At 44.5% G+C, this 17,074-nt stretch overlaps 1 protein-coding gene across 1 annotated transcript in view; it reads right to left on the bottom strand.

Annotated features, from left to right (window-relative positions):
* The window catches only part of WNK1 (WNK lysine deficient protein kinase 1), a 538,182-nt gene that overhangs the window by 290,995 nt on the left and 230,113 nt on the right, over positions 1–17,074 (bottom strand). The window contains 5 exon segments of the mRNA XM_033953429.1: positions 1,423–2,625; positions 11,142–11,258; positions 11,260–11,316; positions 11,318–11,365; positions 11,367–11,399. Of these exon segments, the coding sequence (XP_033809320.1) occupies positions 1,423–2,625; positions 11,142–11,258; positions 11,260–11,316; positions 11,318–11,365; positions 11,367–11,399 (1,458 nt within the window).

Raw genomic sequence — 17,074 nt, 5'->3', positions numbered from 1 at the left:
AGGTACTGTCTTGTATGTGACTATTAAGAAAGAATGAAGGTATTATTTTACTGTTTGTATGCATACCTGACAGTGTTCACAGCTTCATATACAAGGCACAGCTACTGCTGAGATGCCTGTCCTTTTAGCTTGTGCATGTATTTTGTCATTATGTTTTCAGCATGACAGATACATGTATATATGTGAGTAGTGACAGTTTATGAGGTTGCTACTAGTGTCCTGTATTTTGTAAATTTTTACAGCTCAACTACTTCAGTGCTTATTTATGCTGGTAATTGTTTTTGGCTCTTTGTTCACTATTTATTTTATTTAAATAATGTTTTATTCAGTTTAGGATCATCTTAGAGCGCCATATATAGTGATCTTGACTCATCTAATCTTTCATACCAATAGATATAAGCATAGGTTTCATTGTATAACCTAGAATAGAATAGATAACTTATGGATATGGAGCCCCATCTACTACCTACATTATTGTCTTGTGGTCTAGATTTAGTAGTTGTTGGGAGGTAGTGCTCCTGCTAACAATCCCATGGCTGTGACATTTTTCAATCCTTCTGTTATTTTTAGTTGATGCAAATCTTCCATTACAGGGAGAAGAGTATTACTTGGAAGATCACTGTAAGAAGCAGAGGGTGAGGACAACTGTCAATTCCCTATGCCTTTGGAGGTTTGCTCTACCTGTCAATGTCACACTTCAAGTTCCTAGTGACTTTGTCCTCCCCTACTTTATTATGGATACTAGTTTAGTTTGACTTGCATGAAAGCACAGGTCAAAAAGGGTGCTTTTTGTGGCTGTAAACCCTGCCTCAGCCAACTGGGATTTAACATAATATTAAATTCAAGATCTTTGTGTCTTACAGCAGCATGGCTTGTGGGATGTTCTAATGGCCTATAACGGGATATTCAAAAAGTTAGAAGCCACTGTACTATTACTCAGACCTCTTCAATGCATTCATCCCATAAAGTCAAGCTTATCCTAGGTATATCATATTAGTATATTTAAAACCATATCTTATATGTCTTTTGATATGAACGTATATAGCGATCATGTATTTTAAAAAATCCTTTTGCCTTTCTGAAACTATTAAAGTTAAAAAGAAAAATCCTTAAATAAATCTTTTGTAATCATATATGTGAACATCGGCATAAACAAAATCTAATGGGAGGAAAACAGAACAGAATAAAGTAGTGAAGCACTTCCAAAAGTGATTATTTCCTATATTTTAGATGCCATTATAGGGGAAATCCTGGGAATCTGTAGACTAATTAAGTAGTCAACTAATAAAAAAGTGCGCTACTAGTAAATTCCAATACAGAGAATGAGGAGAATTCCAAAACATTTAAAGCAGTACCTAGAGATTTGTTTTAGCTATACAAACTACAAAGGGAAGAAAATACAGAAATATTTTCTTCTATAACCTGAGGATAAGATGCTGACGGTGCTCCTGAGGAAAGGGATGTGGGCATTACTTCTGGAGCTGATACAACTTGTGGGAAGCAGAAGAAGAGCTGTGGATCCTGAAATACTGCCTGAGACACCTGAGCATGAGACAAAAAGTCAGTTCCAAGAGCAGCTGCAGAACCTACAAGAGGTGGAGACAGGAAATCTCCTAGATCCGAAGATGTCAACAGTGAGTCACTTGAGAATTCAGGACTGCCTTCTGGTTGGCTTTGACTTATGTGAAGCCCTGCAGCTTTGACAGATTCCATTCCTAAAAAGCTGTACTGCTCCTCAGTCACAGGCTGAAGTCTATTGTGTAATCCAATACTTTGAAATTCATCCTTGTTAAAATCAATAGAGCTTCGATGGTTTCGATAAGAACGCTGAGCTAATAATCCAGTTCCTTCTAGTGGAGCAGAGTTTGATGTATGCACATGGAAATCAAACATACAGTTAGGGCAGCCCTCACTACCTTGAGCAAGTACAGGTGGTGCAGAATGTGGGACAAAAAACTGGTGAATCATGTGTGGCTCAGCACTGACTGGTGCTGAAACATTAGACATAGGCATTGCCTGATTCATTCCAGGATCCAACACTAAGGACTGAATAGGGTGAGCTAAATAGGTCCGCCCAGTTTGATAATCATAAATTGAACTAAATTGCTGTATAAGGTGCTTCGTGTCAGGCATCTGTTTTATTTGCTCTTTAGCAACAAGACCACTTTTGCAGGCCAGAGTATCATAGTGCTCTGGCAAATGCTGTTGATAACGTATGCCAGTTACACAGACTGCTTCATGAGGCATTCTGGAATGAGATTCCTCTGTAGCTGTACTGCTGGATAAGCTTTCACTGAAAACAGGAGTTGCTTCAAACACTTGCAGAGTATCACTGGAGACTCTGCTTTTGGCACTGGCCAGCATGACTAATGCCTCTGGAGTCCAATTTGGAGGGTCACTACCAGGTTGCAGTAGGTTCTGACCAACAGTCCTCAGTAGGGGTTGGAAATGGCAGGTTTGGGCTTCCAGGAAAGAGGTACTCTTGCGTCGCTGAGCAATGGCCACTTTTGATGGGTGGATAGGTGGTGGTGAAAATGATACAGGACGTTCATGAATGGTTGATAATAAAAGCTGCGAGTCTGTGAATGTTGGGGCTCCCCCACATGGATGCACCATGGACTGAGGCTGCATTAATGAATGAGACAAATACTTTTAGAGAAACACAGTACATTAACATGCATAGCTCCTAAAACCAAGTCAGCAGGCCAAATGTAGTTAGATTAAAAATGATGTTGAAATGTCAGGAACACAAGAACAATGTTCAACATTAAAGACATTTTTGAAATATCCATTAAATTAATGCTTGAATGGATAAGGTGTCTGCATTTCACTACAAGCTGCTTTTCTAAAGTTATCTACTTTAGTTCTGCATTGCTCATTCACACAGTCTCATTCACTAAGAGGATAGGGAAGAACACTGGGAACTAACTGATCACATTCTTCTACAGCTCTATTAGATCAGCATATTTACACTGTCATATTCTAATGAAAGATTGGGCTCTTATCTTTATAACCTTCTTTCTGTTTATCCTCTTAGCAGTCCTTACGTATGGTGATCAATCCATTCTCGTGAGCTGGACTTGCAGAAGTGTAAAGACTTACAGTTTTGAGCACCTTCCACATAGAGGAGGAGCACAGTGTTCCCTTCCAGTTACATCCCAAAGCAATTGAACCCATTGGAACAGAATACAAAGAAGGAGGGGAATGGAGAATGTTCCCGCATATTTTACACAATTCTGTTCTACTCTGTAACTCAGAAACAAGAATTAGAGGCGGATTAGAGGCTGGAGCGCAAAATCCATGCTATAATACCAAAGTGCTGTGGGATTCTCAATGGGGACTGGCCCCTGACTTAGAAGCTTGCAATGAAGAGACAGCTTGAGGCTCCTGTCTCACTAAAGACTTACTAGGTTCGAACACCATGGTTGGCGAGGCCAGCCTAGGACCACTAGGATCATGAGACCCAGATGAGTCATGATCCTGCAATGACCCGGCCCACCATTGGCCAAGGGGGGGGAGGGAAGACAAAGATGACCTTTGTGCGGCCAGGGCTGGACCAACACATCCAACCCCGAGCTTCCTGGTTCCTATCTTCGACTGAAAAAGCGCTTCACTTTCGCTTTGGCAGAAGTCATCAATTCCATCACTGGTCTGTCCCAGCGGTGCATGAGATCGAACGCCTTTTGGGAGAGCAACTATTCCCACAGGTCAACGAATTGTCAACTTAGGAAGTTGACCTGAACATTTTGCACTAGGCCACATGGGCCGCAGAAATAGCCTGAAGGTATGCTTCCGCCCACCAGAAAAGCATCATAGCCTCTAGGGAAAACGGGGTGCTTCTGATGTCTCAGTCTGTTGTTGTTGAACACCATTACAGCTTTTCCCTTGACAACTTTTTCCAGTGCCTTCAAGGCCAGCTGGATGCCCCAGAGCTCTAGATGATTTATGAACCACCCCTTCTAACGGTGAATCCACTGGTCCTGAATCGAGCAGTCCCTGCAATCAGCTCCCCAGAAAGATAGTAATATGCAGGTCCAGGGAGGTCAGAAATTCTCTAGAAGCCATAGCTGCATGTAGAAATGGGGGCATTCACTATCTTGATATGCCTTTCTTGGACACAATGAAAAAAACTGGAGTATCTGCCTGAGCCCATGACAACATTAAGTACAGGTTCTATGGACTGAATGTTCAGAAGTCTTTGAAGTGTGGCCCTAACCTTGGCCTCCTCATCTAGCCGCTCGGCTGGAGAGTTGATATACAAATCCAGAGGAGGGCAATTAAACTCGATCTTGTGACCCACTCGGATGATATCCAACACCTATAGGTCTGGGAAATTTTTTCCCGTTCTCCCCAAAACACCAACAGCCACCCCCCCAATATGCGGAGGTGCGGCCACCAACCTGGCGTCATTGTGGTTTCTTGGAGAGAGGGTTGACATGAGCCCCAGAGGACTGCTGGCACCTGTTGCTGCTGAATCGCTGTCTATAACCTTGGAAGGACCGCTGGACAGAGGCCCTAGGTTAAAATGCAAGAATGATGGGAGGGATTTAAAATTGCTCCTGCTCAGAGGTCAGCATGGTCTACTTTCTGGCAGAGACTTAGGGCAGCAATCTGCTACACTGGCCATAAAGTCATCAAGGCCCTTACTGAAAAGCATCTGACCTTTAAAGGGCAGCCTGTTTAAGGTCGCCTTGGACGCCAAGTCGCCTGACCACTGCCTGATCCAGAGCATTCTGCGAGCTGAGACAGTGTAAGCCAACACATTGTTCATGACTCTGATAAGGTCATATAAGGAGTATGCCACTTAATCCACCCTTTCCAGCACAAGCTGGGGGCAGGCATCCTCTTGTTCAGAGGGCTGCTACCGCAATCTAGTGTGGCAGGCTTGAGCAGCAAATGAAGCAGCAGCAGGAGCCTTAATCCCCAGAGAAAGAGCTTCAAACTGCTTTTTCAAAATCATGCCCACCTTACAGGCCTGATCATCTTCCGGCATATCACCTTCACTTGGGAGAGTCATAGGTTTGGTGACCTGAAACACTGCCAAATTCACCTTTGGCTGGTCAATTAGCTGCTGGAACTCTGGTGCCATGGGATAGAGCCTGGACATGGCCTTAGCAACCCTCAGGGACCCCTCTGGGGTCTCCTACTGTTTCGCAACCAGTACAATAATAACCGGATGTGCAGGAAAAAAAAGTGTGTATTAGAGTCACTCATGACTGTGCACTGGGAAGTCTCCAGCTTCAGGTCTTTAATAGCATCGGCAATAAAGTGGTGAACAGACATTGACTTGAAGAGGTGGTGGATCCAAGGGTCATCCCCCTGGCAAGGAGCCAGGGAGTTCTCTTGACTGCTAGACCCAAACAGGGAGCCAGAGTCATCCAGGACTGAATCAGAGTCCTGACACAAAAACGGCATGGAGTCTGATCTCCAATCTGGCCAGTCTGGCTCCGAAAGGTCACTAGATCCAAGGCCCAGCCTGCTCCACTGAGAAGCAGACACTATAGGAGAGGACACTCCTTAGGTCGACGGCTGTGCGCACGAAGGCTGCACTAACTGACCTGGTCTCATCAGAAAGGCTCTCCACATCATATTCCCATAAATTCAAGGGAGAAGCCTTGTGCAGGGGAAGCAAATGAAGCCTGCAGAACCTCCGGCTGTACTCTCATGGGTTCTGCAGACTCCACGGACCTCTGCTTCGCATCATTGATAGGGGATCCGGATGGGACTTCGTACCCATTTCTCAAACCCACAACAGTTCACCAGCCCTGGAATGAATGGATGGGGCTAAGCTCGATGCTCCCATCCTTATGTGGCACATGATATATGGATACTCCTCTGCTAAACAACTGGCACAATTTTACAAGTAATGGTGTCTTCACACCCAGGAATCCATCCCAGTTGATTAAAATCAAAATTGAGGGGTTTTGAGGCAGCTAGAGGCTTTTGGGGGAAAAAAATAAATAAATTTAAATACAAGATGGCCATCGCCAGTAAAATCGTGTCAAAAATGATCCATGGAGACTTAACTGAAAATTTAAAATCAGTGAAAAAAGGGTTTTGGAGGTCAGAGACCTAAACCCAAACCTCATCCCGATTTTCCCCACAGAAAATAATGGGGATGTATTCACAGTTCTGTGGAGGTGCCTGGCTGTCAGCTATTTCAGTGCAGCTGGAGAGAAGGACAGGACTTTTTGCCTCAGATGATTCCAAATCCAAGTCCAAACTAAAAAATTTTCAGGCTGCCAGTCGGACTGACCCCCAACTGAGACCTCCACCCCATGGAACCTCGAAGCACGACAGGGATGGGCAAACTACACAACTGGTACCCTGAGGGTTCTTACACAGGGTGCCCACAGCCTCTGCACAAGCCACTGAGAAACTCAGAAGGTGAGCTGGCTCCCAGGGGAACAGATCCCCAAGCACTGAAGACTCACAGCAGGCTGGCTTCCCAGGTTCACCCAAAGACTTGTCTTGCAGAGTTGCAGTCTGGCTCAGTGGAGCCTATGTCTTTTCCCAGCTAGAGGATTCCCCAGAATGGGGCTCAGGCCCCAAAGCATCAGAAAAACGAAGTTAAGGCCAAAAAGAAAAATAAACTAAGCAGAGCAGATCAGATCACCTCTGCACAGATCGCTTTCAGAGACAACAACTGGGAGGGGAGACTGCGCTCTGCCTCTTATGTGGAAGGTGCTCAAACTTCTGCAAGTCCAGTTCATAGGAACGGATTGAACACCATACGTAGGGAATCCTGAGTGGATGTAACAGAATTCCCACGTTATCTCCAATATAGATGATACAGCATTATCCTTGTAAAGGAATTCATGCCAAGCTGCCTAGCCATTGTTATGCAATAGTCTACATTACTTTTTATGCACTTATTTATCTATATGTATAAAATAGGTGGTGTGCGTGTGTGTTGCCTGCATAACTCTGAAATGCATGGGCAGATTTCAACCAATCTTGGTATACATATCTAGAAAGTTCTGGGGAAAATACTGTGGGGGGGGGGGGGGGGTCACGCCACACAGATACATCAGAATTTAAACATATAGATAGAACAATGGTGTGAAGGTTGGGGAATGATGTCACAGTCAACAGTAAGGAAGTGCAGCTGTGGTGTGGTGTGATGTGGTTGTGGTTGAAGCTTAACAGAAAATGAAAACTGAAAATTTGTGTGATGTTAATCCTCGAGTGAATGTTCCTCAAGGGAATTTATATCCGGGCAACGCCGGGTGATCAACTAGTGTAAAATATTTTTGGGGTTGAAATATATTAGAAAAATGTATATGCTGTATCACAAATTTTAGAACAACTTCTTGATGGTTTACACTGCATGCCAGTTTTAAAGAGAAATGAAAAAGTCCTATTGTTATGGATGACAACATGAAAAGGTTCAGCTTCCGTCACATTCTATTACCTAACCTTCTTATATCAGGAGGGAAAGTTCTGTGTGTATTATTCAGGTAAATGCTTCCCTCTTACACCTTTCATCAGCCAAGCAACAAGACATTCAGGATAATGGAAAGGAGCTTCATCACTACTAACAACACACAATAATTCTTAATACAGTCTCCTATCCCAATATCTTTGGGATTTCTCATCTGAAGACATTTTTCAGTTGAAAGCAACAGAAAGATCTCAGCAAAAAAATAAAAATAAATGCAGTTATCACCTTTGATGAGCAAAGTGGCACTATGTAACGTTTTGGGGCTGATTCCATACATCCCTGCATTTCCTTAAACATTAACTCTTGCAAAGGGATCCCCTTTGCTAAGAAATTACAGTAAAAACAAATTTTCCGCCTTGAACATATATTACATGTATTTTAAATTGAACTTTACAAATATCTTTCTCCACAAAGGCACCTGCTATATTAAAATGCATGGGCTCATGTTTAATTGTATCACATTAGAATGTGAAAAAAGGTGTTGAAAAGGTGAAAGACATGCAGAAGTCATATGATCTGATTTGTTGGAGATACTTTTGGAGACTTGCTGCAGAAATTGCTCCACTGCATTGTTACCCTAGGGCCTAGAGAGAAGCATTTTTTATAGGGCCTCTAGTTCTTGCCTCTCACATAGCCTTCAGGCAAGATGTGGCCATATCAGGCATGTGTTTTTGTTGAATTAAAACCTTTTTGTTATATTTTTGTTGGTCTGCTGTTTATTCTGTTTCTAAAGAAAAAAAGGATACATGTTCCCATAACTAGGAAAGTAAATGAAAGGTGGGCACCAAAGGAGCGCACCTAAGGAGCAGGTCCTGCTCCTTTATGCGCTCCTTCATGCAGCTACTTCACCTCTTTACCTCTCTTCTTTCTAATACTTCTTTCACTATAACACTCTCCAACTTTTTCTCTCCGCTCAGACCCCTACTTCTTATATATTGCTTCTTAATCTCCTCTCTTCTAATCCTTTCCACTCTTATCCTTAGTCTTTCTCCCCCCATACTCACCAGTACAAATACAATGTCTTCTATCCCCACCATTTGGGGTCGCCGACCTCCCAAGCACACATCCATCTTTACCCAAAATGCAACACAATCCAGATATTACATCACTTTACCAATATATTCTCCTTTCAACCCTTCTCTTAATCTACCCAACCCCCCTCTCAAACTTAACATAGGCCTACTAAATGTACGTTCCATAAAAAACAAATACCATTTAGTTCACGATCTCATCGTTCAACATAATCTCCAAATCATATGTATCACAGAAATCTGGTTAACTCAGGGTGAAGAAACATCCTTATGGGAAATATCCACAAAATCATTATTAGATTCTCTGGCATCCAAATCAGAACAAAAAATAAAAAAACCTACCTCTACCCTATCCTCAAAGAGACAACAACCTTGGTATAATGACAAACTAATTCTTCTCCGCCGACAACTTCGTTCATCTGAAAATAAATGGCGAAAAACACGCCTTAATATTCATCTTATTCTATTCAAAGACAAAGCTATTCATTACAAAACATTTATTCAACAAACAAAAAAAGAATACTATTCAAAACTTATCTCCTCCACTCGTAATTCCTCTACTCTCTTCAATATCGCTCACTCTCTCACAATATTCCAAAAAAAAAAAAAAAAAACTCTCATATTTTAACTTCACCATCCGCAGACGAACTATCTCTGTTTTTCGATACAAAAATTAAAGACATCAGATCCCACCTCGGACCATCTATACCTACCCCCCCCCCCCACTCAAACCTTCAATGCATCTACCCAATTCTCTTTTAGTTCTTGCACTACTTTCAAAATGCCTTCACTAGCACACCTCTTTCTTATAATACAATCTTTAAACTCTCCTAATAATCTCTTAGAGAGTATTCCCCCGTTCTTACTTAAAAAATTCTATTCTTTCTTTGGCCCATTCATCTGGGAAATGATTTCAAAATCTCTTTCAGAAAGCCTAGTACCCAACACTTGGAAAACAGCACTCGTCTTCCCAAAACTCAAACAATACAACTCAGATCCTTCTCTCCCCAAAAACTATCGTCCCATTGCAAATCTTCCTTTACTCTCCAAAATTACGGAAAAAATCATTCACTCCCAATTAACAGAATTTCTTGAAAAAACTCACGCATTACATCCTTGTCAAACAGGCTTTCGCTCTTCACATTCTACAGAACTATCACTACTAGGCCTTACTTCAACCATACAATACTACCATGAACACCAAAAATCTGTTATTCTAATCTCTCTAGACCTTTCCGCAGCTTTTGACACTATCGATCATTCTCTTCTTATCTCCAGATTAAAAGACTGCCGCATTTCTGGTTCTGCACTCTCTTGGTTCATATCTTACTTTCAGGAACGCAGCTCTAAAGTCTGCGTAAAAAACAAAACTTCCTCAACTATATTTCAAACTTTCGGAGTCCCACAAGGTTCAATACTATCTCCATTATTATTCAATGCATTCCTCTCTCCTCTCCTCACATTAGCCCAATCCATAGGATTTACAATTTTCGCCTATGCAGACGATATTCAACTTCTTCACCCTATTAACACCACTAACATCTCTGACATAAAAGACATAAATAATAAATTGGATAACATAAATGATTGGCTATACACAAACAAACTTTCACTTAACATTGACAAATCCTGTGGGCTCCTACTTCCCATCAAAAAATCCGAATCATTACTAGGAACTATTTCTATCAAATCCATCCCACTACATATGGAAACAAATTTCGCTATAACCGCCCCTACATTATGGAACTCACTTCCACAATACCTCTGCGACGAACAACAATTAGCCAAATTCAAGACCAATCTAAAGACTTTCTTATTTCGGGACGCTTTTAATCAAACCTAAATTTTTTTATTTTTTTTTTTCTCTCTTTCATCAGGCAAGCATCCATCATTTTAACGCTCCCCCTTCCCTTCGTTCAATCCCCCCCCCACCCTTTCCATTTCATCTATACAATGTAACTTTTTCCCTCTCCTCCCCTATTGCCCTCACACTCCAGTACGTCAAGTCTTTGTCATTTATGTTTAATTTTAGACATCTTTATGCACATTCTACTACATTTAAACTCTTTATTAATTTTATTGTTAACCGGCCAGACAATTGTTTGATGGTCGGGATATTAAAAACTAATAAACTTGGAAACTTGGATTTGATATACTGCCTTTCTGTAGTTACAAAGTACTTTTGGACCTGGGTAATGGAGAGTTAAGTGACTTGCCCAGATTCACAAGGAGCTGCAGAGTGAATTGAACCCCAGGTTCTCCAGCTGCTACACCAACAGGCAGTGTACGCCTCAGCTCTAATTTACTTGCCATAAATCTAGCAACCATATTATAGACATTTTAAGAGTTTACAGGTAATCTTAATTTCCTCCACATATAATACATTAATCAGTTTGTGATTAATCAATGTAGCAAATTTTTACTTCTTGGGAATAGGTATCACTTGATGCAAATAAAAAAAATTGAAAAATAGATGTCTTTTTCAGGTGTTTTTATTCCATATCTTCAATTATATTTACTTACTATAATATGCACAAAAATGGAATCAATGCCCCAAAAAGTTCATGATGCTCTCATTGGCTCTTCATTTAAAGCATCACATTTTAGCATTTATTTAATGGTAACTTATCTGCACATGCCACAGGACACACGACAGCAACACATACAGGGCTGGCAAAAAGAGCGGGAAGACTGGAGCGTCGGTGCTTGCGAGGAGATACTGAATGCATAGGTAGAACACTTTCCAGTGCCTTAGAAAGCTTTTCAGTAAAGGTTTCTTCAGGCGCAGTCCAAAGGCGGGAAGGAGAAAGAGGTGCTGACTGTGCTGGTGAAGGGATGCAAGGAGAACTGGGAGGAATGTAGGGCAAAGAAGGAACAGCAGAAAAATGGGATACACAAACTGACATGCTACGACCACGTCGAGGCTAGAGGAGAGAAATAAAATTAAAAAAGTAATGAATTCAAAATACAATCATATTGTATGAACCCTTGGAAAATCAGATCTGAATGTATATTATCAGCTACAAATAACTGAGATAGAGCAGTGAATGACATAGGGCCTCTTACTAAACTATTTTTCCTCCCTAAGATATAACAAGGGGAAAAAAGTCTTGGTAAACCAGGCCCCTACTGTGTAAATTGTATGGGAGGCAGCTCTCGTTCATTTCTAATATTAAGCTGGTTTTAGATGGGATTAGTAAACACTGCGACAGGAGTTTGTTTACTGCTACTTCTCTGTATTATTTATACATGAAGTACACAACAGACAGATTCACATACAATCAAATTCTGTTTTATGACTGTACTCCAAAGGCTCGGCAAATTTAACTGGTCATTGGGAATTCTGCACAAAGAGTTCAGACTTTCAGGCTGGGGAAAATCCGATCTCTTTATGGCTCTGTTCACATTTAAAACAATACCAAAAGTCCAACAGGACACGAACTCACAAAAGCAAAGCAGACAAGGAAAACAGTGGGAATGGTCAATGAGCAATCCGCAGGAGCCAGCAGGATAAAATAATGCTTATTTCAGTCCAGGATATACAGTAATGGAGACCTGGACTGAAATAAACAAGCATTGTTTTATCCTGCTGGCTCCTGCGGATTGCTCATTGTCCATTCCCACTGTTTTCCTTGTCTGTTCACATTTAAACATTTCATACTAGTTCTAGCTTTGGCTGAAGCCCAAACTAGAATATGTTTGTCCACAGGTAAACAAATAGAAAAACAATTGCAAACTATTTGATCAGTTTGTGTGTGACATGTGGTGGTCTATATGCATGTGAGGTGAGATGTGGTATTGATGTGGTGTGTGAGGTGGAGTAGGTTATATGAATGTGAGTTGGGTATGAAGTGGGGTGTAATTCTCTCATTCAAAAGTGAGTTCCATCCATTTTTTTTTTTTAAAGTAATAAGCTTAGATGCACATTTTTTCACTTAAAATATGGATTAAAAGCTCTAATGCAGATTCAGCCTTGTATTTCTTTCCCTTTCCTACTCAATTCATGTACAGGTCATTTTTTAAAAAATTAGTCACAGCTTTTTCTGCTTCAGCAAAACAGCAGATGCTTATTGAAAAGGGAACATAATATACAAATTTAATTCTATCCCAGAAGACAATATTGTACTTAGAATTCAGTCTTCACAAACTGTTGATATTTAGGGTTAGATTCTCAAAATTCGCCAGTAAAATCCAGCAAGTCGATGTAGTGGCCTCAGTGGAAACAATTTGACTTTTATGGATGATTTTCAGCATAACACCATGCAAATTATATGCAACGCTATTTGTGCGGAGAATCGCTGGTAAAGGGAGGGGGCGAACTGTGCCTGGCACTTACTCGGAAGAGTAATTGCTAGGTACAGCTCCTTCCTCCTGTCAAGGCTGCTCTCCCTGCACCAGTCAACTGAGCCACAGGTCTTCCCAAGTCCTACCAGCTCAGCTGATTGACCAGCAGAGAGAAATATTCCCATCTCCCACCAACACCTCCCATGTCTGCTGTTGCCTGCCTCTCCCCCCACCCCAACATGTTCAAGATCAACAGAAACGTTGCACACACCCTCTTGCCACTGGAATTCCCCGCCCTCCGACACCCCTTAACACCTTTAAATTGAAAGATGACAGAAGAGATGCCCACTCCCTCCTGCTGCAACCTCCTCTCACTCATACCTTTAAGACAAAGGCCGGCAGGAGGTATGTCAACTCCCTCCAGCTGGCAGGCCTGTCTCTTCAAAATGGCAGGCCTTCCTCAGTGTATCCTGGGATGCATCGGGAAGGGACCTAAGGCTCCTCCCTATGGGAGAGGTCTTAGGCGCCTGGGCCAATCAGAGCCTTAGGCCCCTCCCTTGTTCAGATGCTGGAACCGGTTTAGTAACTATTGTTAAGGACACAGTAAGTTTTGAGAATCCAGTCCTTAATATTTAAAAAGTGATTAGGACCTTGCTAATATATTTTCTAGTAGATAGGTCTGACATTCTGGAGAAACGGGTCATTTCCCCACAGTCATGAGCCTTGCAGAAGGAATCCACTCCAAATTTTTTCTGTGTCCCTCCTACTTCACAGAGGGCTCTACTGCTACCTGCAGTTAGTTCCCAAGCAGGCAAAAGTGCCTCTGAAACATAGGTAAAGTAGGAGTATGGAGAAACTTCTCAAAAAGCACAGTTACTTACCGTAACAGGTGTTATCCAGGGACAGCAGGCATATATTCTCACATGTGGGTGACGTCATCTACGGAGCCCTGATGCGGACAGCATTTCAAGCAAACTTGATTGAAGATTCAAGCTTGCTGTGCTGCACCACGCATGTGTGCCTCCTGCTCCACTAGAGGGCGCATCCCCTCCTCGTGGTCTCCAGTTCACATATCCAGCAAAGAAGCCAACCCCGGGGAGGTGGGCGGGTTGTGAGAATATATGCCTGCTGTCCCTGGATAACACCTGTTACGGTAAGTAACTGTGCTTTATCCCAGGACAAGCAGGCATGATATTCTCACATGTGGGTGACCTCCAAGCTAATAACGAAGGGGTGGAGGGAAGCTGGCAATTTAAGAAAACAGATTACGTAATACCGATTTGCCGAACCGGCCATCGCTTCTGGACAGTGTATCTAGGCAGTAGTGAGAGGTGAAAGTATGAACCAAAGACCACGTGGCAGCCTTGCAGATATCCTCAATAGGCATGGACCTGAGGAAAGCTACCGAAGCTGCCATCGCTTGGACTTTATGCCCCGTAACTCGACCATGCAGCGCGAGACCAGCCTTAGCGTAGCAGAAAGAAATGCAAGCAGCCAACCAGTTGGACAAGGTGCGCTTGGAAACTGGGCGTCCCAACCTATTAGGGTCAAAGGACAAAAACAATTGTGAAACTGTCCGATGAGACTGAGTGCGTTGAAGGTAAAAAGCCAACGTCCTCTTGCAGTCAAGAGTGTGGAGCGCCACCTCTCCGGGATGAGAGTGGGGCTTGGGAAAGAATACAGGCAGAACAATGGACTGGTTGAGATGAAAATCAGATATCACCTTAGGCAAAAACTTAGGGTGAGTGCGGAGGACCACCTTGTCATGGTGGAATACCGTGAAAGGTGGGTCCACCACCAAGGCCTGCAGCTCGCTAACCTTCCGAGCAGAAGTGAGAGCGAGTAGGAAGATCACTTTCCAAGTGAGGAACTTAAGATGACACTTATCCATAGGCTCAAATGGAGGTTTCATCAGTTGAGCTAGAACCACATTAAGATCCCAAACCAACGGGGGCGGTTTGAGGGGAGGATGAACATTCAAAAGCCCCTTCATGAAATGGGAAACCAAGGGGTGGAGTGAAAGAGCCTTCCCTTCCTGGGGCTGATGGAAGGCAGCAATGGTGCTGAGATGGACTCGAATGGAATTGGTCTTCAGGCCAGAGTGAGATAAATGGAGCAAATACTCCAGAACCAAAGACACAGGGACCGACACCGGGTCCTGGCGGTGAGAGGAGCACCAGGACGAGAATCTAGTCCACTTCTGAGAATAGCAGAGTCTAGTCGAGACTTTCCGACTGACCGACTGAGATACAGGGAAGGAAGTCAAGGGGAAAGAAACCAAGCAGTCAGATGAAGAGACTGAAGATTGGGATGTAACAGTGAACCCCGACTCTGAGATAGCAGAGAGGGAAAGACAGGCAGAAGCAGAGGTTCCCCGACACTGAGTTGAAGTAGTAGGGAAAGCCAAGGCTGGCAGGGCCATCGAGGAGCGATCAAGATCAGAGTGGCCCTCAGATATTTTAGATGGACCAGCGTCCTCAGAATCAGAGGAAACGGCGGGAACGCATAGAGGAACTTTCCCTCCCAATCTAGGAGGAAGGCATCGGCCTCGAGACGGTCCGGGGAGTATATCCTTGAACAGGAGAGGCAGTTTTTGATTGTCGGGGGAGGCGAACAGATCTATCTGGGGAGTCCCCCACGTGTCGAACACCTGTCGCAGCACCTGAGAATGCAGGGACCACTCGTGTGGCTGGAGACGGCGGCTGAGCCTGTCCGCCAGGCAGTTTTGTTCCCCTTGGATGTAAACCGCTCGAAGGGAGATGTTTTGGGAGACCGCCCACTCCCAGAGCCGTAAGGCCTCCTGGCAGAAGGGCCAAGACCCCGTCCCTCCTTGCTTGTTTACGTAGTACATCGCCACCTGGTTGTCTGTGCGGACGAGAACCACCCGGTCGTGAAGCAGATGCTGAAAGGCCACCGCGGCGAGGTAAATGGCCCGAAGCTCCAGCACGTTGATGTGGCAGCGACGGTCCTCTGTGGTCCACAGATCTTGAGTGTGTAGACCGTCTACATGAGCCCCCCAAGCGTACTCCGACGAGTCCGTAGTTAGGACCTTGTGGTGTGGAGGGGCGAGAAAGAGCAAACCCTTGGAAAGATTCGAAGAGTCGGTCCACCAACGGAGCGATCTTTGCAAGGAAGGAGTCACTGTCACATGGCGGTTGATCGGGTCCCGATCCTGACGCCATTGTGATGCCAAAGTCCACTGTGGTAACCGCAGGTGAAGGCGAGCAAGCGGGGTAACGTGGACTGTGGAGGCCATATGGCCGAGGAGCGTCATCATCTGTCGTGCCGAGACCGAGGTCGATCTCGATACTTGTCGGCTCAGATTTACCAACGCCTCCCGCCGCTGAGGGAGGAGGAAGGAACGAAGACGGACCGTGTCCAGCACGGCCCCGATGAATTGTAAGGACTGAGAGGGGCACAGCTGGGATTTTGGAAAGTTTATCTCGAACCCCAGACACTGAAGCGAAGTAATAGTCTGTCGGGTCACTGAGATAACCCCCTCCCTGGTCGGGGCTTTGATCAGCCAATCGTCCAGGTATGGGAGCGCAAGGCAGCCGCGACCACTATGAGGCACTTCGTGAAGACTCGGGGGGACGAGGACAGGCCGAAGGAGAGGACCCGGTATTGTAGGTGGAGGTCCCACACCTGAAAGCGGAGGAATCTGCGACAAGCGGGGTGCACCGGAACATGGGTGTAGGCCTCCTTCAGATCGAGGGAGCAGAGCCAATCGCCCTCGTCGATCAGGGGGTAAAGAATCGGAAGGGAAAGCATCCGAAACTTTTCCATCGTCACAAATTTGTTCAGGCGCCTCAAGTCCAGGATCGGGCGCAGGTCTCCCATCTTCTTCGGTACCAGGAAGTATCGGGAGTAAAACCCTTGGCCCCTTTGATTTTGGGGAACCGGTTCCACCGTCCGCAGGCGAAGGAGGTCCTGTGCCTCGGAGAGGAGGAGGGACAGCTGCGCTCGATTGGGAGGACATGCACTCGGTGGGCTGTCGGGAGGAACCTCCCGAAAGTTGAACGAGTACCCTGATGAGATCACGCCAAGGACCCATGAGTCCGACGTTATGGCTTCCCAGCGAGGGTAGTAGGCTTGTAGGCGGCCCCCGATGGGAAGGAGACCAAGTGGAGGTGCGGAGGGGGCGCCCCCGTCCGCTCATCCCGTCAAAAGGACGGAGACGGCTTCGCAGGCGCAGTGGGCTGTGATTTTGATGGAGCCCTAGAGTGAGCCTGGGGGCATCGCGGCGGCGGTCTGGAAAAGGCCGGAGTAGACTTCTGGGAGTAGCGGCGAGGTAATCCCCGGAAGGGGCGAGAGG

Source organism: Geotrypetes seraphini, chromosome 7, assembly GCF_902459505.1.
Source record: "Geotrypetes seraphini chromosome 7, aGeoSer1.1, whole genome shotgun sequence".
Lineage (NCBI taxonomy): Eukaryota > Metazoa > Chordata > Amphibia > Gymnophiona > Dermophiidae > Geotrypetes > Geotrypetes seraphini.
The sequence above is the reverse complement of the archived record's forward strand: the minus strand, read 5'-3'. Positions and strand labels throughout refer to the sequence as shown.